The sequence below is a fragment of the Anas platyrhynchos genome, chromosome 5 (genome assembly GCF_047663525.1).
Source record: "Anas platyrhynchos isolate ZD024472 breed Pekin duck chromosome 5, IASCAAS_PekinDuck_T2T, whole genome shotgun sequence".
Lineage (NCBI taxonomy): Eukaryota > Metazoa > Chordata > Aves > Anseriformes > Anatidae > Anas > Anas platyrhynchos.
The window spans coordinates 46,946,429-46,973,590 of NC_092591.1; the positions used below are offsets into that span (position 1 = coordinate 46,946,429).

Below are 27,162 nucleotides of genomic sequence, written 5' to 3' on the forward strand. Positions count from 1 at the left end.
GTGGGGGGTGCTCTACTCTCCCATGTACCTGGTGACAGGACGAGGGGGAATGGGCTAAAGATGAGCCAGGAGAGGTTGAGGTTGGATGTTAGGAAGAACTTCTTTACTGAAAGGGTTGTGAGGCATTGGAACGGGCTGCCCAGGGATGTGGTGGAGTCACCATCCCTGGAGATCTTTAAGACATTTAGATGTAGAGCTTCATGATATGGTTTAGTGGAGGACTTGCTAGTGTTAGGTCAGAGGTTGCACAAGGTGACCATGGAGATCTGCCAACCTAGGCAATTCTGTGATTCTCTGCTGCTGAGCAGTGCTCACATCGAGTCAAGGACTTCTCTGCTTCTGATGCTGCCCTGCTTGTGAGGAGCCTAGGATGCACAAGGAGCTGAGAGGGAACACGGCCAGCACAGGGGGCCCAAACTCACCCAGGGGCTGTTCCACACCATTTGACATCAGGATGAGTGATAAATGTTGGGATGAACAGGGAGGAAAGAGGAACAGAAAGAATAAGGGCATTTGTGTTCCCTACAAAGAGCAAGCAGAGCAGAGGGAAGGCAGCAGGGAGCCTTACCTGGCTGTGAGGAGCTCGTCACTGCTGAGGACACAGTTGAGAGCGGGGAGGACGCAGATGAGGGCAGCGGGCTGGTTTTGGCTGTGGAGGGTGCGGAGGACGCAGGCGACTCTGTGGGAGCACTGGTCCTCGGGGGAGAGGGCTTGGGCCTCAGGGTCGTAGGCGTGGGCCTGAGCCGGGAGCTTGGGGGCGACGGGGAGGAGGCTGTGGAAGGGGCGGCAGATGGCAGCCTGGTGCTGAGAGGGCTGCTGGGGGCAGGCGACGTCCTGGCCACTGGCACTGCTGGGCTGCTGGCGGGGCTGGCCTCGCTGGGCACGGACGTCTTGGAGGTGCTGCTGGCAGACGTGGCCGGGGTGGTCTTCTCCGTGCTCACGGGCGGCACGATGTGAGGCACCGTTGTCTCTTTGGGGGTGGAGGCTGCCGGGAGGAAAGCACAGGGGGACTGAGGGTGGCAGAGAGTGCCCCAGGGCTGCCCTCCAGCAGCTCAGCACCCTCTGCGTCTCCCTGGGGCCAGATGGGATCCCCCCAAGGGTACTGAGGGTCCTGGCAGAAGTGCTCCTCAAGCCACTTTCCATCGGTTACCAGCACTCCCGGCTACCAGGGACATCCCATTGATTGGCAGCTAGCAAATGTGACACTCAGCTCCAAGAAGGGCTGGAAGGAGGACCCGGGGAACTACAGGCCCATCAGAGTGACCTTGGTGTTGGGGAGCTCGTGGAGCAGATTATCTGCAGTGCCGTCACCCTGCACTTGCAGGATACCCAGGTGATCAGGCCCAACCAGCATAGGTTTATCAAAGGCAGGTCCCACTTGATGAACCTGATCTCATTCTACAAGTTGAGGTGCTCAGTGGATGAGGGATGTGGTCTACCTATGCTTCAGGAAGGCTTTTGATACTGTTTCCCACAGCCTTCTCCTGAAGAATCTGGCATCCCAAGGCCTGGATGGGTATATGCTTTGGTGAACTAAAAGAGTTGGGCCCAAAGAGTAACGGAGGTAAATCCAGTCGGTGGCTGGTCACAAGTGGTGTCAAACACGGCTCAGCGCTGGGGCCAGTTCTTTCTAAGGTCAATGATCTGGATGAGGGGATGGAGTGCACCCTCAGGTTGCAGATGACACCAAGTTAGGTGCAAGTGTTGATCTGCTCGAGAGCAGGAGGGATCTAGAGGGATCTGGACAAGCAGGGCCAATGGGCCAAGGCCAACGGGATGAAGTTCAATGAGGGCAAGGGCCAGGTCCTGCACTTGGGGCACAACAACCCCAAGCAGCACTACCAGCTGGGGGCAGAGTGGCTGGAAAGCTGTTGGTGGGAAGGGACCCGGGGGATTATTCAACAGCTGGCTGAATGGGAGCCAGCGGTGGGCTCAGGTGGTCAAGAAGGCCAATGGCATCCTGGCTTGGGTCAGAAACAGCGTGGCCAGCAGGGCTAGGGAAGTGATTGTCCCTCTGTACTCGGCTCCGGTGAGGCTGCACCTCAAGTATTGGGTTTGCTTTTGGGGCCCTCACTACAAGAAGGACATCGAGGCCCTGGAGAGTGTCCAGGGAACGACTACAAAGCTGGTGAAGGGTCTGGAGAACAGGTCCTGTGAGGAGCTGCTGAGGGAGCTGGGGATGTTTAGCCTGAAGAAAAGGTGGCTCAGGGGAAGACCTCATAGAACTCTACAATGACCTTAAAGGAGGTTGTATGGAGGTATGGATCAAGCTCTTCTCCCAAGCAGCATGTGATAAGACGAGGGTAAATGGCCACAGTGTTTTCTGGGAGAGGTTATGGTTGGCTATTAAGAGACATTTCTTTATGGAAAGAGTTATTTGGCGGTGGAACAGGATACCCAGGGAGGAGGTGCAGTCACTGTCCTGGGTAGTCATCCAGACGTGTAGATGCAGAAGGCAGTGGCATGGTTTAGTGGTGGACTTGTCAGTACCAGGTTAAAGGTTGAAGTTGGTGATCTTTGAAATATTTTCCAACCTGAATAATTCTAGGATTCAAGGATTCTGTAATCCTTATTCTCCAGGTGGCCAAAATTCACACGGGCTATTCCATACCATTTGATATCAAGCTGAGCAACGGAAGTTGGAATAAAGAACTTCAAAAAGGGGACACAGGTCACAGAGAGAAAATGCCAAAAGAGGCAGGCAGAGAGAATGGCTGTCAAGGGGTTTGCATTTCCCTGTACAAAATAAAGTGAGAACTTGGCAAGGGTGGGCAGAGCAGAGGGAAGGCAGGAGGGAGCCTTACCTGGCTGTGAGGAGCTCGGCACTGCTGAGGACACAGTTGAGAGAGGGAAGGACGTAGATGAGGGCAGTGGGCTGGTTTTGGCTGTGGAGGGTGCGGAGGACGCAGGCGACTCTGTGGGAGCACTGGTCCTCGGGGGAGAGGGCTTGGGCCTCAGGGTCGTAGGCGTGGGCCTGAGCCGGGAGCTTGGGGGCGACGGGGAGGAGGCTGTGGAAGGGGCGGCAGATGGCAGCCTGGTGCTGAGAGGGCTGCTGGGGGCAGGCGACGTCCTGGCCACTGGCACTGCTGGGCTGCTGGCGGGGCTGGCCTCGCTGGGCACGGACGTCCTGGAGGTGCTGCTGGCAGACGTGGCCGGGGTGGTCTTCTCCGTGCTCACGGGCGGCACGATGCGAGGCACCGTTGTCTCTTTGGGGGTGGAGGCTGCTGGGAGGAAAGCACAGGGGGACTGAAGGTGGCAGAGGGTGACAGCGCCCCGAGGCTGCCCTCCAGCAGCTCAGCACCCTCTGCTCCTGCCTGGAATAGAAGCTATACTGAAGGTCATACTCTCATGATTTGATCCTAACTGCGTGCTAAGCCCCACTCATTCTCTATCAATCCCCCTTCAGAAAGAGAGGAGCCGACCACTGGAAAGGCAAAAGAGAGGAGAAACTCAAGTGTCAAAACACAGACAATGCAAGAAGGGAAGGAAAAACAAGAAACAGAAACCAACCCCCAAGTCAAGCAAAGGCAATCACTCCCCTCACTCCCCATCTTTCACCAGCACACCCAGGCGCAACCAGGCTCTGAGGAACGGCTCGTTCTGAAACCTGCAACCCTCATCGTCTTGCTGAGTGTTTTGGTGTACGGTAAGGAATGGCTCGCTGGGCTCTTGCTGTAAACTCTGACAGCTCTGTCTCCTCCCTACCTCTCGCCCAGCCAAAGCCCACTAGCTGGACAGCAGACAGAGAAACAGAGAAGGTCTTTGTCTTGTTTTTCAGCTGTCATACACTCCATTTTCATCAGAGAATCATCTACAGTGATGCGTTTTCAATTTCAGATGTGCATAATATTGAGAAAACACTGATGTTTGAGGTGTTGCTGAGCAGTGCTCACACAGAATCAAGGACTTCTCATGCTGCCTTACCAGCGATGGGCCAAAACTCACTCAGGGGCTGTTCCACACCATTTGTCATCATGCTGAGCAATGGAAGTTGGGATGAACAACATGGAAATGGGACACAGGTTGCAGTGAGGCAATGCCAAAAGCAGCGGGAACAGAGAGTCAAGGAGTTTCTTGTTGTAGTAATGAAGGTGAGAACTGGGAAGGGCAAGCAGAGCAGAGGCAAGGCAGGAGGGAGCCTTACCTGGCTGCGAGGAGCTCGGCACTGCTGAGGACACAGTTGAGAGAGGGAAGGACGTAGATGAGGGCAGCGGGCTGGTTTTGGCTGTGGAGGGTGCGGAGGACGCAGGCGACTCTGTGGGAGCACTGGTCCTCGGGGGAGAGGGCTTGGGCCTCAGGGTCGTAGGCGTGGGCCTGAGCCGGGAGCTTGGGGGCGATGGGGAGGAGGCTGTGGAAGGGGCGGCAGATGGCAGCCTGGTGCTGAGAGGGCTGCTGGGGGCAGGCGACGTCCTGGCCACTGGCACTGCTGGGCTGCTGGCGGGGCTGGCCTCGCTGGGCACGGACGTCATGGAGGTGCTGCTGGCAGACGTGGCCGGGGTGGTCTTCTCCGTGCTCACGGGCGGCACGATGTGAGGCACCGTTGTCTCTTTGGGGGTGGAGGCTGCTGGGAGGAAAGCACAGGGGGACTGAGGGTGGCAGAGGGTGACAGCGACCCGAGGCTGCCCTCCAGCAACTCAGCACCCTCTCCATCTCTATGATAGGGGAACATCTCATTGTGTGTCGCTCAGGCCTAGGACAATGGCATGGGATATCATCTGCCTGCTGCAAGCCAGGACTGTGTGCTCCGAGAGAGAGACCTGTGCTGCAGCACAATGACCAAAGAACTTCGAGGAAGAGGAAGCTGTCAGGGCCAAGGAGAAGGCCACCCACGGTGAGTTCACACTGGCTGATGGTTGGGCCCCACTCAATCTCTCTCACACTCCCAAACAGCAGGAAGAGGGCCACGTACCAGAAAGGCAAGAGAGAGGAAAAATTAATGCGTCAGAACTTGGACGGTGCAAGAAATGAAGGAAAAATAAGAAAAAGAAACCCCCAAGTGAAGCAAAGGCAATCGCTCCCCACCTCCTACCAGCACACCCAGGCCCAGCCAGGCTCTGAAGAATGGCTCGTTCTGAAACATGCAACCCTCATCATCATGCTGAGCGTTTTGGTGTGCGGTAAGGAATGGCTCGCTGGGCTCTTGCTGTAAGCTTTGACAGCTCTGTCTCCTCCCTACCTCTTGCCCACCCTGAGCCCACTAGCTGGACAGCAGACAGAGAAACAGAGAAGGTCTTTGTCATGGTTTTCAGCTGTTATACACTCCATTTTCATCACAGTATTGTCTACAGTGAGGTGTTTTCAATTTCAGATGTGCATAATGTTGAGAAAACATTGTTGGTTGAAGTGTTGATGAGCAGTGCTCACACATAGTCAAGGACTTCTCTACTTCTGATGCTGCCCTGCCTGTGAGGAGGCTGGAAATTCACAAGGAGCTGAGAGGGGACACAGCCAGTGGCTGTTCCACACCATTTGACATCAGGATGAGAGATGAATGTTGTGAAGGGGGAGGAAAGAGATAGAAAGAATAATGGCATGAGTGATCCCAGTAAAGGGCAGGCAGAGCAGAGGGAAGGCAGGAGGGAGCCTTACCTGGCTGTGAGGAGCTCGTCACTGCTGAGGACACAGTTGAGAGTGGGGAGGACGTAGATGAGGGCAGCGGGCTGGTTTTGGCTGTGGAGGGTGCGGAGGACGCAGGCGACTCTGTGGGAGCACTGGTCCTCGGGGGAGAGGGCTTGGGCCTCAGGGTCGTAGGCGTGGGCCTGAGCCGGGAGCTTGGGGGCGATGGGGAGGAGGCTGTGGAAGGGGCGGCAGATGGCAGCCTGGTGCTGAGAGGGCTGCTGGGGGCAGGCGACGTCCTGGCCACTGGCACTGCTGGGCTGCTGGCGGGGCTGGCCTCGCTGGGCACGGACGTCCCGGAGGTGCTGCTGGCAGACGTGGCCGGGGTGGTCTTCTCCGTGCTCACGGGCGGCACGATGTGAGGCACCGTTGTCTCTTTGGGGGTGGAGGCTGCCGGGAGGAAAGCACAGGGGGACTGAGGGTGGCAGAGGGTGACAGCGCCCCAGGGCTGCCCTCCAGCAGCTCAGCACCCTCTCCATCTCTCTGGAAGAGGAGCATCTCCATGTGTGTCACTCAGACCCAGGACAATGGCATGGGATATCAGCTGCCTGCTGGAAGCCAGGACTGTGTGCTCCGAGAGAGAGACCTGTGCTGCAGCGCAATGCCCCCAGAACCTCAAGGGGAGAGGAAGCCGTCAGGGCCAAGGAGAAGGCTATCCATGGTGAGTTCACCCTGGCTGGTGGCTGAGCCCCACTCAATCTCTCTCTCACTTCCCCACAGAAGGAAGAGGGCCACGTACCAGTAAGGCAAGAGAGAGGAAAAATGAATGCGTCAGAGCTTGTACGGTGCAAGAAATGAAGGAAAAACAAGAAAAAGAAACCCCCAAGTGAAGCAAAGGCAATCACTGCCCACCTCCCAACAGGACACCCAGGCCCAGCCAGGCTCTTAGGAACGGCTCATTCTGAAACGTGCAACCCTCATCGTCTTGCTGAGCGTTTTGGTGTACGGTAAGGAATGGCTCGCTGGGCTCTTGTACGCTCTGCCAGCTCTGTCCCCTCCCTACCTCTTGCCCACCTTTACCCTACTTACTGAGGGGTAGAGAAATTTGTTTGTTCATCTCTGGGGCCCCCATTCCAGGAGGGACTTGGGTGTATGAGAACTCCAGAGGACTAGCAATGAGTTCTGCCTTCTCTGTCTGCACCTGTGGGTGTAGCCCATCAGGACCCATAGATGTATGGATGTCCGGCTTGCTTAATCAGTCCTTAACACAGCTGTCATGAGCCCAGGCAAACTCCTTTATTTCAACTTCCTCTGGGGCCTCAGGGGTACAGGGCTCCTCGGGAGAGTCTCTGGCATATGGACAGAGACAAATGAGGCATTCCATAACTTGTTTTCTCTTTATCTTCTGTCACCAGGGCACCCACCTCATTCATTAGTGGGCCTACATTGCCTCTAGAGTTAGTTTTATCTGCAATGTATTTAAGAAGCCCCTTCTGTTGTCCTTGACTCCTCTCGCAGGGTTTAATTCTAAGGAGGCCTTAGTTTTCCTAGTTACCTCCCTATATCCTCTAACAGCCTTATTCCTCCCAAGAGGCCAACCCCTCCTTCCATGACCTGTAGACTCTCCTATTCCACTTGAGTCTGCCCAGCAGTTCCCTGTTTAACCATGCAGGTTTCCTGGCTCTCTTCCCTGACTTCCTACTTGTTGGGATGCTCTGATCTTGAGCTTGGAAGCAGCAGTCCTTGAACACTAACCAACTGTCTTGCTCCCCTTTTCCTTCAAGTACCTTATCCCATGGAATTTCCCCTAGCAAATGCTGGAAAAGGCCAAAGTCAGCCCTACTGAAGTCCACAGTTGTGATTCTGCTCGGTACCCTGTTCCTGCCACATGAGATCCTAAACTCCACCATCTCATGGCTGCTGCAACCAAGGCTGCCTTCAACCTTCCCTGCTTCAACCAGCCCTATCTTGTTCGTGAGGACAAGATCCAGCAGTGCTCCTCTCCTCGTTGGCACATCCACTATTTGCATCAGGAAGTTACCCTCAGTACACTGAAGGAACCTCCTGGACTGCAGATGGCTGGCTGAGTAGGCCTTCCAGCAAATGTCAGGGTAGTTAAAATCCCCCACAATAACCAGGGCCTGTGCTCATGAGGATGCTACCAGCTGCCTGTAAAAGGCCTCGCCATCTTCCCCATCCGGATCTGGTGGCCTGTAATAGACACCCCCAACAGTATTCCCCATGCCAGCCTGCCCCTTAATTGCCATCCACAGACTCTCAACTCGCTCCTCATCCACCCCGGACAGTACACAGTACATTTCAGTTGCTCTCTCATGTAAAGAGCAATTCCGCCACCTCGCCTTGCCAGCCTGTTTTTCCTGAGCAGGACATACCCATCCATGGCCACATTCCAGTCACGTGAGCTGTCCCACCACGTCTCTGTAATCGCCACCAGATCATAATCTCCTGACTGAACATGCATTTCTACCTCCTCCTGCTTATTCCCCATGCTCCATGCATTGGTGTACAGGCACTTCAGGGAGTGAGCTGAGCACGCCGATTTCACCCTAGGGGGGTGGGAGGTCTCACAGTCTTCATCACTGCTAGGGCGCTGCAAGCCCAGCTACAACCCCCTCCCCCTTCAGATCTAGTTTAAAGCTCTCCAAATGAGCCCTGCTGATTCCTATCCCAAAACCCTTTTGCCCCTGTGAGATAAACCTTTCCTGCATATTACTTTCAGGCCTGGAGTCTTATAAAACCACCCATTATCAAAGAACCCAAAGCCCTGCCCATAGCACCAGTCACATAGCCAATCATTTATGGACTGGATCCTTCTATTCCATCCCATGTCAACACCCCAGAATGGAAGGAGGGAAGAGGAAAAGGACTTGTGCCCCAGGCTCTTTCACAAACCGTCCCAAGGCCTTGCAATCCTTCTTCATTCCCCACAGACTAGAGGAGGCAGCTTCCCATCTGGAAGATCAGCAGTGGGTAATAGCATGTTGAGCACACCAGGTTGGGAAGCATCCTGGTGATATCCCTGACCAAGCTCCAGGTAGATTGCAGACTTCCCTTTGATGAGGGTCAACTCTGCATGTCGGGCCCTCTGTTCCTCTCAGAAGGAATCTCCTGCTCCAATTACCCTTCTTTCTTTCTTTTTGGAGGCAGTCATGAGGAGTGATGCCAACTGCCTCTCCTACATAACTTCGTAGGTGGGCCTTCCACAACATCGTTGCCTACCTATCCCTCAAGATCCAGGGCATCAAACCTATTACAGAGGGACACCTGGAAAAGCAAGGTAGATAGTGAGAGGGGTTGCCCATGATGCTGAACTGGGACTTGCTCTTGCTTCTACCCCTCTTTCTCGTTTTGGACCCCTACCTCTGCCTGACAGCAACAGAGCTGAAGATCCACCACCCTCTGGGGGGTATCCCCCGGTGCCCTTTTCTCAGGCATGCCAGGGAACACAGGGGCCCAAACTCACCCAGGGGCTGTTCCACACCATTTGATATCAGGATGAGAGATGAATGTTGGGATGAAGAGGGACGAAAGAGGAACAGAAAGAATAATGGCATTTGTGTTCCCTACAAAGAGCAAGCAGAGCAGAGGGAAGGCAGGAGGGAGCCTTACCTGGCTGTGAGGAGCTCGTCACTGCTGAGGACACAGTTGAGAGTGGGGAGGACGTAGATGAGGGCAGCGGGCTGGTTTTGGCTGTGGAGGGTGCGGAGGACGCAGGCGACTCTGTGGGAGCACTGGTCCTCGGGGGAGAGGGCTTGGGCCTCAGGGTCGTAGGCGTGGGCCTGAGCCGGGAGCTTGGGGGCGATGGGGAGGAGGCTGTGGAAGGGGCGGCAGATGGCAGCCTGGTGCTGAGAGGGCTGCTGGGGGCAGGCGACGTCCTGGCCACTGGCACTGCTGGGCTGCTGGCGGGGCTGGCCTCGCTGGGCACGGACGTCCTGGAGGTGCTGCTGGCAGACGTGGCCGGGGTGGTCTTCTCCGTGCTCACGGGCGGCACGATGTGAGGCACCGTTGTCTCTTTGGGGGTGGCGGCTGCCGGGAGGAAAGCACAGGGGGACTGAGGGTGGCAGAGGGTGACAGCGCCCCAGGGCTGCCCTCCAGCAGCTCAGCACCCTCTCCATCTCTCTGGAAGAGGAGCATCTCCATGTGTGTCACTCAGACCCAGGACAATGGCATGGGATATCAGCTGCCTGCTGGAAGCCAGGACTGTGTGCTCCGAGAGAGAGACCTGTGCTGCAGCGCAATGCCCCCAGAACCTCAAGGGGAGAGGAAGCCGTCAGGGCCAAGGAGAAGGCTATCCATGGTGAGTTCACCCTGGCTGGTGGCTGAGCCCCACTCAATCTCTCTCTCACTTCCCCACAGAAGGAAGAGGGCCACGTACCAGTAAGGCAAGAGAGAGGAAAAAATAATGCATCAGAACTTGGACGGTGCAAGAAATGAAGGAAAAATAAGAAAAAGAAACCCCCAAGTGAAGCAAAGGCAATCACTGCCCACCTCCCAACAGGACACCCAGGCCCAGCCAGGCTCTGAGGAATGGCTCGTTCTGAAACATGCAACCCTCATCATCTTGCTGAGCGTTTTGGTGTACGGTAAGGAATGGCTCGCTGGGCTCTTGCTGTAAGCTCTGCCAACTCTGTCCTCTCCCTAGCTCTTGCCCAGCCCGAGCCCACTTGCTCTGGAGCAGACAGAGAAACAGAGAAGGTCTTTTTCATGGTTTTTCGCTGTGATACACTCCATTTTCATCACAGTATTGTCTACAGTGAGGTGTTTTCAATTTCAGTTGTGTATAATGATGATAAAACATTGTTGATTGAAGTGTTGATGAGCAGTGCTCACACATAGTCAAGGACTTCTCTACTTCTGATGCTGCCCTGCCTGTGAGGAGGCTGGAAATTCACAAGGAGCTGAGAGGGGACACAGCCAGTGGCTGTTCCACACCATTTGATATCAGGATGCGAGATAAATGTTGTGAAGGAGGAGGAAAGAGGGATAGGAAGAATAATGGCTATTGTGTTCCCTACAAAGAGCAAGCAGAGCAGAGGGAAGGCAGGAGGGAGTCTTACCTGGCTGTGAGGAGCTCGTCACTGCTGAGGACACAGTTGAGAGTGGAGAGGACGTAGATGAGGGCAGCGGGCTGGTTTTGGCTGTGGAGGGTGCGGAGGACGCAGGCGACTCTGTGGGAGCACTGGTCCTCGGGGGAGAGGGCTTGGGCCTCAGGGTCGTAGGCGTGGGCCTGAGCCGGGAGCTTGGGGGCGATGGGGAGGAGGCTGTGGAAGGGGCAGCAGATGGCAGCCTGGTGCTGAGAGGGCTGCTGGGGGCAGGCGATGTCCTGGCCACTGGCACTGCTGGGCTGCTGGCGGGGCTGGCCTCGCTGGGCACGGACGTCCTGGAGGTGCTGCTGGCAGACGTGGCCGGGGTGGTCTTCTCCGTGCTCACGGGCGGCACGATGTGAGGCACCGTTGTCTCTTTGGGGGTGGAGGCTGCCGGGAGGAAAGCACAGGGGGAATGAGGGTGGCAGGGCAGGAGGGGCAGGCAGAGGAGGAGCGCTTGTTCTGGGCAGGTGCCCCAGGACAGCCCCAAAGGCAAGGAAGGTAGGGGTGTGCAGCCCTGAGTCGCGCCGGGCAGGGGGAGGAATGGGCCAGTGGCTGCTGCCCTTCCCCTCCCCGTCCTGCTTCTTCCCACAAAGGTGGCACAAGGACAGGGCCCCAGGGCTGCCCTCCAGCTGCTCAGCACTCTCTGCTTCTGCCTGGAAGAGGAGCCAAAATGACAGCGATATGTTTTAGTTTCAGCTAGGACAGAGTTAATTTTCCTGGTAGCTGGTATGGTGCTGTGTTTGGGATTTAGGATGAGAATAATGTTGATAACATACTGATATTTTAATTGTTGCAGGGCAGTTCTTCCAATAAACCAAGGACTTTTCAGCTTCTCACACTGTCCTGGTCATGGGCAGGCTGGGGGTGCAGTAGGAGCTGGGAGGGGACAGACCCAGGACCGCTGACCCCAAAGTGGCCAAAGGGGTATTCCATCCTGTCTGATGCCATGCTGAACAGTTATATGGGGTGACTGGCTGGGGTGGGGGAACCAGTTGCTTGGGATTAGGCTGCGCATCGTTCAGCAGGTAGTCAGCAGTTGCATTTTGCATCACTTGTTTAGTACACAGTAGTGTTAGTAGTAGTTATCATTATTATCACTTTTCCTTTCTTTTCTGTCGTAATAAAATTTCTTTATCTCATCCCACAGGCATCATTTCTTTCTGACTCCCTCTCCCATCCCAGAGACGGAGTGGAGAGTGACTGAATGGCTGTGTGGTGCATGGTTGCAGGCTGGGTTAAACCACAATGCCACGCTATCATGATTTCATCCCATGAGCCGGCTAAGCCCCACTCACGCTCTCGTTCACTCCCCTTCAGGAGGAAAGGGGCTGACAACCAGAAAAGCAAGATGGAGGAAGAATTCATGCATCAAAACACAGATGGTTCAGGAACTGAAGAAAAAGACAAGGAAAAGAAACCAATGCTGAAGTGAAGCAAAGGCAATCGCTTCCACATCCCACCAGTACACCCAGGTCCAGCCAGGCTCTGAAGAATGGCTCGTTCTGAAACGTGCAACCCTCATCTTCTTGCTGAGCGTTTTGGTGTACGGTAAGGAATGGCTCACTGGGCTCTTGCTGTAAGCTCTGCCAGCTCTGTCCCCTCCCTACCTCCTGCCCACCCTGAGCCCACTTGATGGACACCAGATAGAGGGCCACTGTCGTCGTCAGCTGTGATACAGTTCATTTTCATCACGTAGCTTCTGTGGCGAAGTGTTTCTGAGTTAGCATGGGCATTCTGTTATGAAAACGCTGTAATTTCAGCTGCTGCTGAGCAGTGCTCACACCGAGTCAAGGACTTCTCTGCTTCTGATGCTGCCCTGCCAGTGAGGAGCCTGGGGTGCACAAGGAGCTGGGAGGGAACACAGCCAGCACAGGGGGCCCAAACTCACTCAAGGGCTGCTCCACACCATTTGACATCAGGATGAGAGTTAAATGTTGGGATGAACAGGGAGGAAAGAGGGGTAGAAAGAATAATGGCAGTTGTGTTCACAGTGAAGGGCAGGCAGAGAAGAGGGATGGCAGCAGGGAGCCTTACCTGGCTGTGAGGAGCTCGGCACTGCTGAGGACACAGTTGAGAGCGGGGAGGACGCAGATGAGGGCAGCGGGCTGGTTTTGGCTGTGGAGGGTGCGGAGGACGCAGGCGACTCTGTGGGAGCACTGGTCCTCGGGGGAGAGGGCTTGGGCCTCAGGGTCGTAGGTGTGGGCCTGAGCTGGGAGCTTGGGGGCGATGGGGAGGAGGCTGTGGAAGGGGCGGCAGATGGCAGCCTGGTGCTGAGAGGGCTGCTGGGGGCAGGCGACGTCCTGGCCACTGGCACTGCTGGGCTGCTGGCGGGGCTGGCCTCGCTGGGCACAGACGTCCTGGAGGTGCTGCTGGCAGACGTGGCCGGGGTGGTCTTCTCCGTGCTCACGGGCGGCACGATGTGAGGCACCGTTGTCTCTTTGGGGGTGGAGGCTGCCGGAAGGAAAGCACAGGGGGAGTGAGGGTGGCAGAGGGTGACAGCGCCCCAAGGCTGCCCTCCAGCAACTCAGCACCCTCTGCAGATTATCTGCAGTGCCATCACCCTGCACTTGCAGGATACCCAGGTGATCAGGCCTAACCACCATAGGTTTATCAAAGGCAGGTCCCACTTGATGAACCTGATCTCATTCTACAAGTTGAGGTGCTCAGTGGATGAGGGATGTGGTCTACCTATGCTTCAGGAAGGCTTTTGATACTGTTTCCCACAGCCTTCTCCTGAAGAATCTGGCATCCCAAGGCCTGGATGGGTTTATGCTTTGATGGACTAAAAGTGTTGAGCCCAAAGAGTAACGGAGGTAAATCCAGTTGGTGGCTGGTCACAAGTGGTGTCAAACACGGCTCAGTGCTGGGGCCAGTTCTTTCTAAGGTCAATGACCTTAAAGGAGGTTGTATGGAGGTATGGATCAAGCTCTTCTCCCAAGCAGCATGTGATAAGATGAGGGTAAATGGCCACAGTGTTTTCTGGGAGAGGTTATGGTTGGCTATTAAGAGACATTTCTTTATGGAAAGAGTTATTTGGCGGTGGAACAGGATACCCAGGGAGGAGGTGCAGTCACTGTCCTGGGTAGTCATCCAGACGTGTAGATGCAGAAGGCAGTAGCATGGTTTAGTGGTGGACTTGTCAGTACCAGGTTAAAGGCTGAAGTTGGTGATCTTTGAAATATTTTCCAACCTGAATAATTCTAGGATTCAAGGATTCTGTAATCCTTATTCTCCAGGTGGCCAAAATTCACACGGGCTATTCCATACCATTTGATATCAAGCTGAGCAACGGAAGTTGGAATAAAGAACTTCAAAAAGGGGACACAGGTCACAGAGAGAAAATGCCAAAAGAGGCAGGCAGAGAGAATGGCTGTCAAGGGCTTTGCACTACCCTGTACAAAATAAAGTGAGAACTGGCAAGGGTGGGCAGAGCAGAGGGAAGGCAGGAGGGAGCCTTACCTGGCTGTGAGGAGCTCGGAGCTGCTGAGGACACAGTTGAGAGCGGGAAGGATGTAGATGAGGGCAGCGGGCTGGTTTTGGCTGTGGAGGGTGTGGAGGACGCAGGCGACTCTGTGGGAGCACTGGTCCTCGGGGGAGAGGGCTTGGGCCTCAGGGTCGTAGGCGTGGGCCTGAGCCGGGAGCTTGGGGGCGACGGGGAGGAGGCTGTGGAAGGGGCGGCAGATGGCAGCCTGGTGCTGAGAGGGCTGCTGTGGGCTGGCGATGTCCTGGCCACTGGCACTGCTGGGCTGCTGGCGGGGCTGGCCTCGCTGGGCACGGACGTCCTGGAGGTGCTGCTGGCAGACGTGGCCGGGGTGGTCTTCTCCGTGCTCACGGGCGGCACAATGTGGGGCACCGTTGTCTCTTTGGGGCTGGAAGCTGTCGGGAGGAAAGCACAGGGGGACTGAAGGTGGCAGAGGGTGACAGCGCCCCGAGGCTGCCCTCCAGCAGCTCAGCACTCTCTGCTCCTGCCTGGAATAGAAGCTATACTGAAGGTCATACTCTCATGATTTGATCCTAACTGCGTGCTAAGCCCCACTCATTCTCTATCAATCCCCCTTCAGAAAGAGAGGAGCCGACCACTGGAAAGGCAAAAGAGAGGAGAAACTCAAGTGTCAAAACACAGACAATGCAAGAAGGGAAGGAAAAACAAGAAACAGAAACCAACCCCCAAGTCAAGCAAAGGCAATCACTCCCCTCACTCCCCATCTTTCACCAGCACACCCAGGCGCAACCAGGCTCTGAGGAACGGCTCGTTCTGAAACCTGCAACCCTCATCGTCTTGCTGAGTGTTTTGGTGTACGGTAAGGAATGGCTCGCTGGGCTCTTGCTGTAAACTCTGACAGCTCTGTCTCCTCCCTACCTCTCGCCCAGCCAAAGCCCACTAGCTGGACAGCAGACAGAGAAACAGAGAAGGTCTTTGTCTTGTTTTTCAGCTGTCATACACTCCATTTTCATCAGAGAATCATCTACAGTGATGCGTTTTCAATTTCAGATGTGCATAATATTGAGAAAACATTGATGTTTGAGGTGTTGCTGAGCAGTGCTCACACAGAATCAAGGACTTCTCATGCTGCCTTACCAGCGATGGGCCAAAACTCACTCAGGGGCTGTTCCACACCATTTGTCATCATGCTGAGCAATGGAAGTTGGGATGAACAACATGGAAATGGGACACAGGTTGCAGTGAGGCAATGCCAAAAGCAGCGGGAACAGAGAGTCAAGGAGTTTCTTGTTGTAGTAATGAAGGTGAGAACTGGGAAGGGCAAGCAGAGCAGAGGCAAGGCAGGAGGGAGCCTTACCTGGCTGCGAGGAGCTCGGCACTGCTGAGGACACAGTTGAGAGTGGAGAGGACGCAGATGAGGGCAGCGGGCTGGTTTTGGCTGTGGAGGGTGTGGAGGACGCAGGCGACTCTGTGGGAGCACTGGTCCTCGCGGGAGAGGGCTTGGGCCTCAGGGTCGTAGGCGTGGGCCTGAGCCGGGAGCTTGGGGGCGATGGGGAGGAGGCTGTGGAAGGGGCGGCAGATGGCAGCCTGGTGCTGAGAGGGCTGCTGGGGGCAGGCGACGTCCTGGCCACTGGCACTGCTGGGCTGCTGGCGGGGCTGGCCTCGCTGGGCACGGACGTCCTGGAGGTGCTGCTGGCAGACGTGGCCGGGGTGGTCTTCTCCGTGCTCACGGGCGGCACGATGTGAGGCACCGTTGTCTCTTTGGGGGTGGAGGCTGCCGGGAGGAAAGCACAGGGGGAATGAGGGTGGCAGAGGGTGACAGCGCCCCGAGGCTGCCCTCCAGCAACTCAGCACCCTCTCCATCTCTATGATAGGGGAACATCTCATTGTGTGTCGCTCAGGCCTAGGACAATGGCATGGGATATCATCTGCCTGCTGCAAGCCAGGACTGTGTGCTCCGAGAGAGAGACCTGTGCTGCAGCACAATGACCAAAGAACTTCGAGGAAGAGGAAGCTGTCAGGGCCAAGGAGAAGGCCACCCATGGTGAGTTCACACTGGCTGATGGTTGGGCCCCACTCAATCTCTCTCACACTCCCAAACAGCAGGAAGAGGGCCACGTACCAGAAAGGCAAGAGAGAGGAAAAATTAATGCGTCAGAACTTGGACGGTGCAAGAAATGAAGGAAAAACAAGAAAAAGAAACCCCCAAGTGAAGCAAAGGCAATCGCTCCCCACCTCCTACCAGCACACCCAGGCCCAGCCAGGCTCTGAAGAATGGCTCGTTCTGAAACATGCAACCCTCATCATCTTCCTGAGCGTTTTGGTGTACGGTAAGGAATGGCTCGCTGGGCTCTTGCTGTAAGCTCTGCCACCTCTGTCCCCTCCCTACCTCTTGCCCACCCTGAGCCCACTAGCTGGACAGCAGACAGAGAAACAGAGAAGGTCTTTGTCATGGTTTTCAGCTGTTATACACTCCATTTTCATCACAGTATTGTCTACATTGAGGTGTGTTCAATTTCGGATGTGCATAATGTTGAGAAAACATTGTGGGTTGAGGTGTTGATGAGCAGTGCTCACACATAGTCAAGGACTTCTCTACTTCTGATGCTGCCCTGCCTGTGAGGAGGCTGGAAATTCACTGGGAGCTGGGAGGGGACAGAGCCAGTGGCTGTTCCACACCATTTGACATCAGGATGAGTGATAAATGTTATGGTGAAGGGAGAGGAAAGGGATATAAAGAATCATGGCATGAGTGATCCCAGTAAAGGGCAAGCAGAGCAGAGGGAAGGCAGGAGGGAGCTTTACCTGGCTGTGAGGAGCTCGGCACTGCTGAGGACACAGTTGAGAGCGGGGAGGACGTAGATGAGGGCAGCGGGCTGGTTTTGGCTGTGGAGGGTGCGGAGGACGCAGGCGACTCTGTGGGAGCACTGGTCCTCGGGGGAGAGGGCTTGGGCCTCAGGGTCGTAGGCGTGGGCCTGAGCCGGGAGCTTGGGGGCGACGGGGAGGAGGCTGTGGAAGGGGCGGCAGATGGCAGCCTGGTGCTGAGAGGGCTGCTGGGGGCAGGCGACGTCCTGGCCACTGGCACTGCTGGGCTGCTGGCGGGGCTGGCCTCGCTGGGCACGGACGTCCTGGAGGTGCTGCTGGCAGACGTGGCCGGGGTGGTCTTCTCCGTGCTCACTGGTGGCAATGTAGTTTTGGAGGCTGTCAGGTGGAAATTGCCAGTCAGTTGGTATTTTTAGAGCAAGAGCTGAAGGGAAGTGAAATGGGCAATTCTAACGTAAATATCTCCTCCTGGGGGTAAGGATAATACGTGCAGTACCACACCTCAGTGACTCTTTTTTCTATAGAATATAACAAAGAGATCTATGATTCCCAGCATGTCCCGTCTCATCCCACTACCCCCCAGCATGGCCAGGTAGTCATGATTTATTAGGATGCCCTCCATCAGTTCATCTTTCTGCTCTTTCCTTAATTCTTTAGAAGGGAAGAAGTATCTCTACTTTCATTTTTCCACATGTTTAGAAGTAGTTTATCATGTGTCTGTTTCAGAACATGCTGGGACGGTTTCTTGGGAGAGTTGATGCTATTGATGGGACAGGCATATGCCCTGGGTGACTCTTTACTCTCTCCTGACCAGAGCACTCACCTGTTACTACTTTACTAGTTGGAGTCTTAGCTCTGGTTGGCTCCCTTGCTACAAAGAAAGGGATGAGAGAAAACAATGGTTGAGTCTTGGAAAGGATCCTAGGCAAAGCATTTTGTGGGATCTCCTCAAAGAAGGTATCCTGTTTGACACCAGGTAGACTTGGGCATTTGTAGCCCCATAGGTCTAAGTGGGAGAAGTGTACCCTGGAGTTTGAGTGTGCACCTTCTTGCCCACCCTCCACTGGTGATAATTTTGCACCCAGGGTCAACATCTGTCTTTATGTATGGTACAAGGAGTTGGCATTTATTGGCCCATCTTTATCATGGGTGTGTCGGGGCCTAGGCTTCCTTTCGGTGGAGAGCATCCTTGTTTTCGGTCTCTCGCCCCAAATTTTCCCAGAGTTGTAATCTTCCACTCTCCACTGCCTTCTCTCCCCACTGCTGCGCATTCTCAGGGTACCACTGCAAGGGGAGGAGTTGTGTTAACTAGTTTCCAATTACTAGTTGCAGGGCTGGAACTCACAGAGGTCTGTACCCTGATGAAGTCCTGTGCCCCAGAGCCAAACCCCTGAAGCAGCAGCGGAGAAGGATGGCCAGTGTGACTGCCAGTCCCAGGACGTGCCTGAGTTGCAGGAGTACCATGGCAAGGGCAGTAGGAAGAGGAAATTAATACTAAAAGTGAAACCTGTGCAGAAAACGCCAGTTCGAAGAGAAGGGTGGGAGCTGAAAGGAGCAGGCAGCAGCAGCAGGAAGAGCAAGAGGGGCCTTACCGGGATGTGATGGTCTCAGCCGTGTTGAGGGCAGGGCAGATGAGGAGGAAGAAACAGATGAGGTTGAGGTGACAGGTAAAGAGCTGGGGCTCGGAGACGTCTTTGTCAGTGGGACTTCTGGACTGCTGGCAGGGCTGGCTTCTCTGGAAACAGAGGTCTGGGAGGTACTGCTGGCCAATGTCACAGGTGTGGTCTTCTGCGTGATGAATTGTGGCACACTGTGTGGCACAGTTGGCCTTTTGTGGGTGACAGCTACCGGGAGGAAAGCACAAGTCAATTGAGGGTGGTGGAGCAAGAGGGGAAGGTGACAGAGGTGGGCAGTTCCGTGCCAGAAGCCATGGGCTTGCACTGGGACAAGAAAGGCACAGATGCCTCCTGCTGGGCAAGAGGGAGGGATGGCCCAGTGGCTCTGGCCCTCACTTTTCCCTTTCTGCTTCTCCCTATGAATGCAGGGCAAGAACCGAGCCAATTCAGCACCCTCTGCCTCTTTCTGGACCTCATGAGGGAAGATGAAGAGCCTCTCCAGATGTGTGTGTCTCCCTTGAAGGCACTCCGGGCTAGGCATGGGCATCCCATGGGAAAGCTGGGTAAGTGAAAGAGTTGTAGGCTAATGGCAGCTCTCAGGTTCTTCTTACTCACCTACTGAGACTCGGTGGTGTAGAGTGGTTGCTTCAGTTCCCTCACTCTCTGTAAAGTAACGGTAAGTGGACGTTTAGTAATGGTTGATGTCTGAGAAGGTGCCTAGTTAAAGTGGGTTGCGATGCTTCCTCAGACTAAGCTGTAATTGTTGGCACAGGAAGACCTGGATGTATGCACCCCAACAGTAAGGATGGGAGATGTGTGGACTGGGAGAGAGTGTGTGCCCGCCCTCCCACTACAACTGACTTCTCCCTGCACACTGTCCCAGCTTCTGGTGTCAGAATACAGCATCAGAGGAGGCTGCGCTTGTTGACCTACAGAGTACCTGACAACCCAAAGCGTAAGTCCTTTTGTGATAGATAGGATTTATGATTTTCAGAGACGTTGTTACAGTGGCATGGGGGAACACACATTCCACCATCTGTAAGGTTTTCAAAACTCACTTTGAAGCACAAAGTGATTTTGCCTTAATTTGGAGGAATTGGTAGAATATGGTTTCCAAGAGAAATGTTAGGTTTAAAGATCTTATTGGATGTCTGATGCTTGTTCCATTGAGGGACACCATAATATCTATTTTTGTCACACTCCTTCAGACACCCATTCCCTTTCCTACTTGCCATGTTAAAGACATCTAGTAAGAATGCCTGTTTTTATTACAAGGAATCCATTAACATGTTTTTTGAGTGACGGTTTCACATGACAGATATCAATCAGTATTTACCTACTGTTGTTAGTTCAGGCTGGCTGGAGGTTGCAATCTGAGATGTAGTATGAGAAGATATAGAGGTGGTTGTCATTTCCTTTTTTGTAGGGGTCTCGAAGAGTGGTGTAGTGACCCTTACTTTTTCTGTCTCTGTTGAAGCAGTGGTTGGTGAGGCAGTAGGTGTAGATATCGGCTTACTGGATGTGGTCCTTCTTGTTGAGGTAGTTATGGAGGGTGTAGTGACAGTTGTGGTCATACTTGGCGTAGTAAAAACCAATGTTGTATGTTCTTTTGGAGTAAAAGTAAAGAATATAATGTGAGTAATCAATTTGCTTAAACCCGTATTCCAGAAACCCAAATTTTGCTCTTGCTCTTTTCAATGCTTTGTGTGTAATTGTTTGTATTTGTGTTCTCATAATCTTGCCATACATTTTCCACTTGTATTTGTTTTCTCATCTCAGATATTTCTTTGATCTCATTTTGTGTGTTTTTCCTGTGCTAGATTATTTTTCATATAATTTTTCTAAGAAGTTAGCTTTGATGACTTATTAGCTACAGTCTGTATGACTTAGCTAATGACAAGATTAGCCAATGAAATTATGTTCTGAATTGGCCACAGTTTCAGCTTCTCAATTTGTATTACAAAATCAGATAACATCATATCATAGGACTTCACTTGTCCCGGTGCTCAAGTCACCTGGCACAATGGCAGCCCTTGAAGTTTTGTTTTAACTCCTGTGGTAACTCTTTTTATTTCCACTTTCTCTGATAGCCTGGGTCCAGGATAGATTTTTAGTTGAACTGCATGTCTGTGGTAAGTTGTATCCTATTATTAGTTTCCTCATAACTGAACTAACTGTAGAACGGGCTGAACAGGCTGAAACTAAGCTAATAAATCCAACTGGAGTTGAGGTGGCTCACTGCTTATAGAACTTCTAATGTGCTTCTCTGATGATTCACATGTAAGTTATTTTGGTTGCATTTTTAACTATTATCTATATCCTTTCTCTTTCCAGGCACTTTCCATCTACGCTTCTGAACATTTCTGGTTTGCAAACTCCTTTCTCGAAGCCTGCTTTGCCTACCTCATAATTTGCAGCCTTATGCTTGGACGTTGAGACAGCTTGCAATACCTAGCAGCTTCTTAGTAGAGTGATGTCTAAACTATGTATAGAATGGGTTTGGTGTAATTTATTTTAGACAGTAACGCTAACAACCTACCAGTTGTTGACTTTATTGTGACAAGAGGTGTTGCTGATGAAGTTCTTGGAATGGTGATTTTTGAGGTTATTGTTGGACTCATGGTCTCAGTTGATACAGTAGATGCAGAAGAGGTAATAGCAGGTGATGTTGGTAGCAGAGTTGCGGGTGATGTGACTGCTGTAGAGCTTCTTGTTATGTTAGGCTGCACTGTTGTTACTAAGAGAAAAATCAAAATCAGAGGATAATAAATAGTTCTTAATAATCTATTATAAATATGCCTATATAAATTTATTTTTTTCAAGTAAAAAAACTAAACAACTACTTGTAGTAACAATTATTAATAGCTACTACCTTAATTTTAAATGAAATATTTGGGAAAAGCTTTCTATCTATTCCTTTGCAATTATCTGCAGTATATATATTGAACAGGAATTTTTGCAGAAGCTTATTCAGACAGCCATCAGCATAACTTTTTCCCAATACTTTTCATCTTCATGGAAATTACTGTAATTTCTAACAAATCAAAGATCAGTATATACAGATTTCTTTTGTGGATCAGGCTGTTCGGGCTTGGTACACATGAGTTTCCATGAAGACCTTCTTAAACTGACCCAGTGTTATAAGGTCAGTCACCATTAAAAATTATGGTGATTTTTTGGTGTGATTTCTGTGTATCAGAAACAAAACAGAAATTGTTTTTGACTTAGAGAGGTATTTCACTGTTGATATCTGGAAGTGCCTAAGTGTACTCAGGGAACACTGTTCTCTCAATAATTTCCTTTCCCAATTTAAGATTTCTAACACATGTTAGAATAAAATGTGATAATTACAATAGTGAGTAGTTTTTCATTATTGCATCTTAAGCATGTGAAACTGGTGATGTCATCATATCAAGCAAAAAAGGATACTAGTTATCTCAGAAACACATATAACAACGTACATCACTGTGTAAGTACTTGTTTTAGCCAACTGCTTAACTAACCTGTCAAAGGTGAAGTTTCAGGTGTAGTACTAATGCTTTCATATCCTGTTGGATAAAGGTAGAACAGGTTAAATTTGTGAGTGGAAACATATTAAAAATATTCCAAATAAGGCTAATTTCAGATTGGGAGAAAAATAAAGATCTTTCCAAGGATTGTGTTACTTAGTGAAATCATCCTGAAAATGTTCGCTACTACTTACTTCAGTGGGGGGCTTAAACAATGATGAAAAAGTTAATACACCTCACAATAATAATACACGAGCATATTTTTGCTGCCTTTCTTATGTCTTTTATGGATAAGGGCACTCTCTGAATTTATTTATTTTTTTTTATGTGTAAATGAGATCACCAGCTGAGATTCCAGTTTCACAGGCTATAATTCCATAAAACGAAAAAAAAAAATGTCCTTGAGGTCATTTTTTAAATCTGCATGGAAATCCAAACTGTGCAGATGGAGTCTATTCACAACATTATTTAGTAAGACAAGTTTTCAGAGTAGCACACCATACGGTAATAAATCTTAAGTTAAAATAATTAAAACAAACATACAAACAAAAACAAACAATTTAAAGAGAATTGCTATGCGAAGTCCACTAGCTAGGTCTGATTTCTTTCTACATGTTTTCTTTGTTTAAGAAAGGCGTTGAATGTATCTGGGACCTATACTTTCATCTTTACTTCATATAGATTAAAACATCAATGAACTTTCAGGAACACCCATATTTTGAGAAGTACTCACACAATTAATAGAATTTTTCACCTTCCTGATTAAAATCAGTCAGGGTCATACAGCTTCTCTATTGTAGCATTCCTTACCCTAATCCATATTTTAATTAGTTATTTTCATTACATTATTTATCAACCAAAGTTTTACATATTAGCAGTACACTAATAAGATTCTTTTGAAGAAGAGTTATACTAGGATGAATACTCACTGTTAATTGAGAGGTACTAGGAAAAATACTTCTTTGAGAACACACCAAGGTTTTAGTTACTGTACAAAAAGACAATGAGTATGTAGGTCCCTACTTACCACATGGCATGCATTTTTCCGTCTCATAGTCAAAATATTCATCATGAGAGCAGTTGTAACAGCCTGAAGAAAGGAGAAACTTGTGTTACCTTCTTCAGAGAACTGCATGTAGACTATATTATGTGTATAATCTAAATAATCTTTCTTTTATGAAGAAATTGTATTGATTGCAACTTAATATATTTAGGCAACCACCTCCAACATAATCCTCAGAAGGATCGGTATATGTAGTATTTTTTTTCTTACTCCAACTATATCTATTTGTCTAATAGAAATAATACTCAGATAATACATATATTTCTTACATAAATAGAGAAAATTCTTTTAATTTGGTGCATGTCAGAGGATATCTCTTCAAGCTAATCCGAGGTCAATACAAAATTAGGTATAGTACAGGCAATTACACTGATTATGCATCTAAAGCAGTAGTAGTAAGGTAAAGATCAGCAAAACTGCTTTAAAGACAACACCAATTAGAACACGACTATTTAACCATGGCATGACTGAAAATAATTATCTTACTGCTTTGTGGTTTGAAATAGCATAGCTTCAATTACCTTCAATGTTGACATATTTGTAGTTTTGGTTTGGACAATTACAGGGCCTGTAATGCCAGGTGCAGTTGTCATTGTTGTAGGCATAGGATAAAGCACCTCCACTTCCTGTGTTTTTATGAGAATTGTAATACTCACAATAGACAGCTAAAAAGGACAAAAAACAGGACAGAAGTCAGAATTTTGCAAATTAATGACATTATTTTCAAAGTACTTAATGGAGGACAAAATTAGTCAATGGCTTGAATCAAAAATTTTGTCACTGGAATTATCACTATCTGATGTAAAATGAAATGTATGCTTTAGTGAGATGAGTCAGTTTCTTTTTCTGTGAACGGACTATGCAGACATTTCCACAATTTCTAATGTATAATATAGTGAGTGCGTGAAAGAAACCATCAAAGATGACAAGCTTAGCATTGATTTATAACACTCATCCTCTCTTTTCCTCCATGTATGGTGTTCTGGGACACACTGATATTTTCCTGTTTTACAGTGTTCCAGCCAGCACAGCTGTCTTTATTCCCTTGACATCCACACAGATAGTGAATTCATCACAGCTAAAAGAAAACATTTTTTTACAGTTTCATATTCCATCTACTTACAAACTGACTATTCACTATACAGTAGCAGCAGAAAAAATATGCTGCCTTCTGTGATCACTTATCTCCTCATTATTCCACGGTAAAAACAGACATAATATTTTGGTTAATTTAGCACAAATGAAAAGTACAGAGTACAGAGTTCACGTTACTGAAATCAACTATTGGCCCATACAGAAAACACACCCTCTGAGGTGCATATGTAAGCAATTTCCTTTGTTACCATATTAATATACTCATGATAAAAATAATTGTCTCTTAAACTGATTAAAGAAAGCTTAAAGAAACTTACGGCAAAACTCAGGGGTCCTCCAGTCAATGCAGATACCTTTATCTAAGCATGCCATCGCATATACCGCAATGGCATCACACATGCATTCACAATCCCCTCCAATGTCACAGCCACATGAGTCTCGAACGCAGGCCTCGTAATAGGGCATACGATTCACCTGCATCGGAAAATTAAGTCATGAATTTTCTAGGATTCATTGCTTTCTACAAGTACCTAACAGGAAGCTGTAAGGTATTCTTACCTTATTGTGACAGGCAGAAAAGACTTGGCTGTTGATGATGGAACATGTCTTTTCTGCCCAAGCCTTACGGTAAGGGTTCTTACTACATGGGTCCACTACAAAGTATACATCCCCACAGAGAGGATTCTCCTTCCAAGAGTTCACAAATTCCAGCTCATTTGATGCCACATACTTGCTTCGGGTTTCAAAATCATCTTTCATATTGCCATTATAGTTCCCACACAAACCACAAATAGTTTCCTGCATAAAATAAAAACATGGTAAGTTACTTTCCCTCTCAGTTACTGACATTTTTTCCTGTGCATCACTGGTGATTGTAATCTACAAATACTCTCTCATATGTTCTTAGCCCCTTGTGCATGAGGTCCTGTTCATCAGTGGATGCCCTGCTCTTCTAAAGTGTAATTTGTAATTTGTCTTTGTCATCATTTATCAAATTCAAGCAAAACATGCAGTTGTTGTATAAAATACAAGCTCTTTAACTCAAAAGGTTCCTGTCACGCAGAAGGGTAATCACATAAAGTTAGATTTTTTCGGACATAATGATGAATAGAAAATGAATTGTTAGTAGAATCTCTGAAAAACCTTTGTCATCATAGAGAGTCAAGACAACTGTCATCAAATTGGCAGTTCAATCTGAACTGAAGGATAGTTTTCTGAGGAAGTTATTCTGCAATACCTGTGTTTCCCTGGAGATCTTGATGAAGAAGTTCATGTGCTTATTCCAGATAAGGGTCATGTTGTATTTTCCTGGGATAATGATATCAAACATCAGGTGGAGAGCATTCTTTTTCACACTGTATCGCACTAAAGGATTTTCCCCAGAAACAGAGAAGGTTTCATCTCGCAGTACAAGTGTCAGGTTCTGGAACAAAAATTACGTGTATGTTACAACTTACCAAGTTTCAGTATTTTTCTTACTTTCTGTGTCACACATGTTGAAGGTCAGATACAGAAGGTCTGCTACAGACCATCTTGTCATTCCTGTTTATTCTACAGTAGCCAGATACTGCTGAATAACTTTCTGTCATCCGTGATGGAGATCTTAAAAGGTAGTTGAGTTTCCTTGGGTTGTCACCCTATCTCAAAATAATTGCCTTTTGTTTCTTTTTTTATTTTAACGTATATGCAAATCTCCATAGAAATATTAAATATATATATATATACACACAACTGTCCTCATTAATTCTCATTGTTACATACAATAGCATTTGTTGGAAATAGTATGGGCATCTATATGAAGCCAATAGAGTACAGGAGGTACATCTTCATGTATTCTTAGAAATAAAATATAAAAAGTTACAGAGAAAATAGATCTAACACTAGAGCTCTGTTACTATCTCCTACTCTCAGGTGTACTCTTACAAATCCTGTTGTAGTGCAGTGTTTCAGAGTCTAGATAATAAACAGAAAGGTTTGTCTGGAAAATGCACTTATCAAGCTGGATCCTGAGCAAACAATAAACTTTTTCAGCACTGCACTGATGAGCTGGAACTGCCAATATTCAGTAACCTGGCAAACGTGTACTGCTTGTAGTGACTGTTTAGTCACTACACATCTCATCTGTCCCTATACTTCTCTCTGTCTGATAGTGAAAAGACTAAAATGAGCTGATACTACTGGGCGTTACTGTTCAAGTACAGCCAAGGGCAAAAATTATCTGATTTTGGAAGCTGTCAGACAGCAGTAGAAATGAGGATAATTGCTCATTACTTTAATTTCAAAGATGTATCTCAGGTAAAACAGTAGCGATCTGGATGTATTTTGAATTGGTGGATATTACCTGGACTAAGAAATCTGGAGAGGTTTTGTGTGTCACCCATGATAAGAATTCCTCAATTTTATACTAGTGTTTTCTTAGACTGAGTTTGGTGAAAAAAATAATCTTTTGACAGAGCCCACTGTTGAGTAAGTAAGGTTCAAAATTTTGTGGCTTCTACATAGGGAAGAAGTTTGAGGACTGAAACACTGACATTAGAACTGATAAAAATGATGGCAGTTTCTATTAACAATGAAGCTCCAGGTTAAGCACATAATTTCACATATAAAGACACCACTTCGAAGACATATCTGAAGTTTCCAAAATTGAAGCAAGTATGGACTTAAATGACTATTCTGCTGGATAACAGAAAAAGATCTTACCCCAAGGTAAATGCTGATGGATCTAGAGCATGTAACCCCTGATTTCCCACAGATGACATTCTCAGTAATGATTTTAAAAGAGGAATGAGGTCTATTAACACTGCAGCCATCCTAAAAAAAAAATAAAAATACATGCAAAAAGACCTAATAAACTCTATGTCTGAAGTGTAACAAAGTAAAGAAAGCTTAGACGTGTCATGGCTGTGATTCTGCCTTTCAGCACAGCAAGCCATCTCTATCTGATATTCTC

At 49.6% G+C, this 27,162-nt stretch overlaps 1 protein-coding gene across 1 annotated transcript in view; it reads right to left on the reverse strand.

Annotated features, from left to right (window-relative positions):
* Nucleotides 1–27,162, reverse strand: part of LOC101805469 (mucin-6) — a gene marked incomplete at its 3' end in the record, with an annotated part of 70,203 nt that overhangs the window by 4,349 nt on the left and 38,692 nt on the right. The window contains exons 23-43 of the mRNA XM_072038410.1: nucleotides 26,913–27,023; nucleotides 25,450–25,635; nucleotides 24,771–25,010; nucleotides 24,530–24,686; nucleotides 23,639–23,782; nucleotides 23,082–23,144; nucleotides 22,049–22,093; nucleotides 21,085–21,282; nucleotides 19,882–20,151; nucleotides 19,161–19,208; nucleotides 18,522–18,773; nucleotides 16,912–17,307; nucleotides 15,464–15,880; nucleotides 14,124–14,540; nucleotides 12,699–13,115; nucleotides 10,635–11,051; nucleotides 9,187–9,603; nucleotides 5,590–6,006; nucleotides 4,145–4,564; nucleotides 2,805–3,224; nucleotides 569–985 (exon numbers count right to left, since the gene is read on the reverse strand). Of these exons, the coding sequence (XP_071894511.1) occupies nucleotides 569–985; nucleotides 2,805–3,224; nucleotides 4,145–4,564; nucleotides 5,590–6,006; nucleotides 9,187–9,603; nucleotides 10,635–11,051; nucleotides 12,699–13,115; nucleotides 14,124–14,540; nucleotides 15,464–15,880; nucleotides 16,912–17,307; nucleotides 18,522–18,773; nucleotides 19,161–19,208; nucleotides 19,882–20,151; nucleotides 21,085–21,282; nucleotides 22,049–22,093; nucleotides 23,082–23,144; nucleotides 23,639–23,782; nucleotides 24,530–24,686; nucleotides 24,771–25,010; nucleotides 25,450–25,635; nucleotides 26,913–27,023 (5,869 nt within the window). The remainder of the gene's footprint in view (nucleotides 1–568; nucleotides 986–2,804; nucleotides 3,225–4,144; nucleotides 4,565–5,589; nucleotides 6,007–9,186; nucleotides 9,604–10,634; nucleotides 11,052–12,698; nucleotides 13,116–14,123; nucleotides 14,541–15,463; nucleotides 15,881–16,911; nucleotides 17,308–18,521; nucleotides 18,774–19,160; nucleotides 19,209–19,881; nucleotides 20,152–21,084; nucleotides 21,283–22,048; nucleotides 22,094–23,081; nucleotides 23,145–23,638; nucleotides 23,783–24,529; nucleotides 24,687–24,770; nucleotides 25,011–25,449; nucleotides 25,636–26,912; nucleotides 27,024–27,162) is intronic.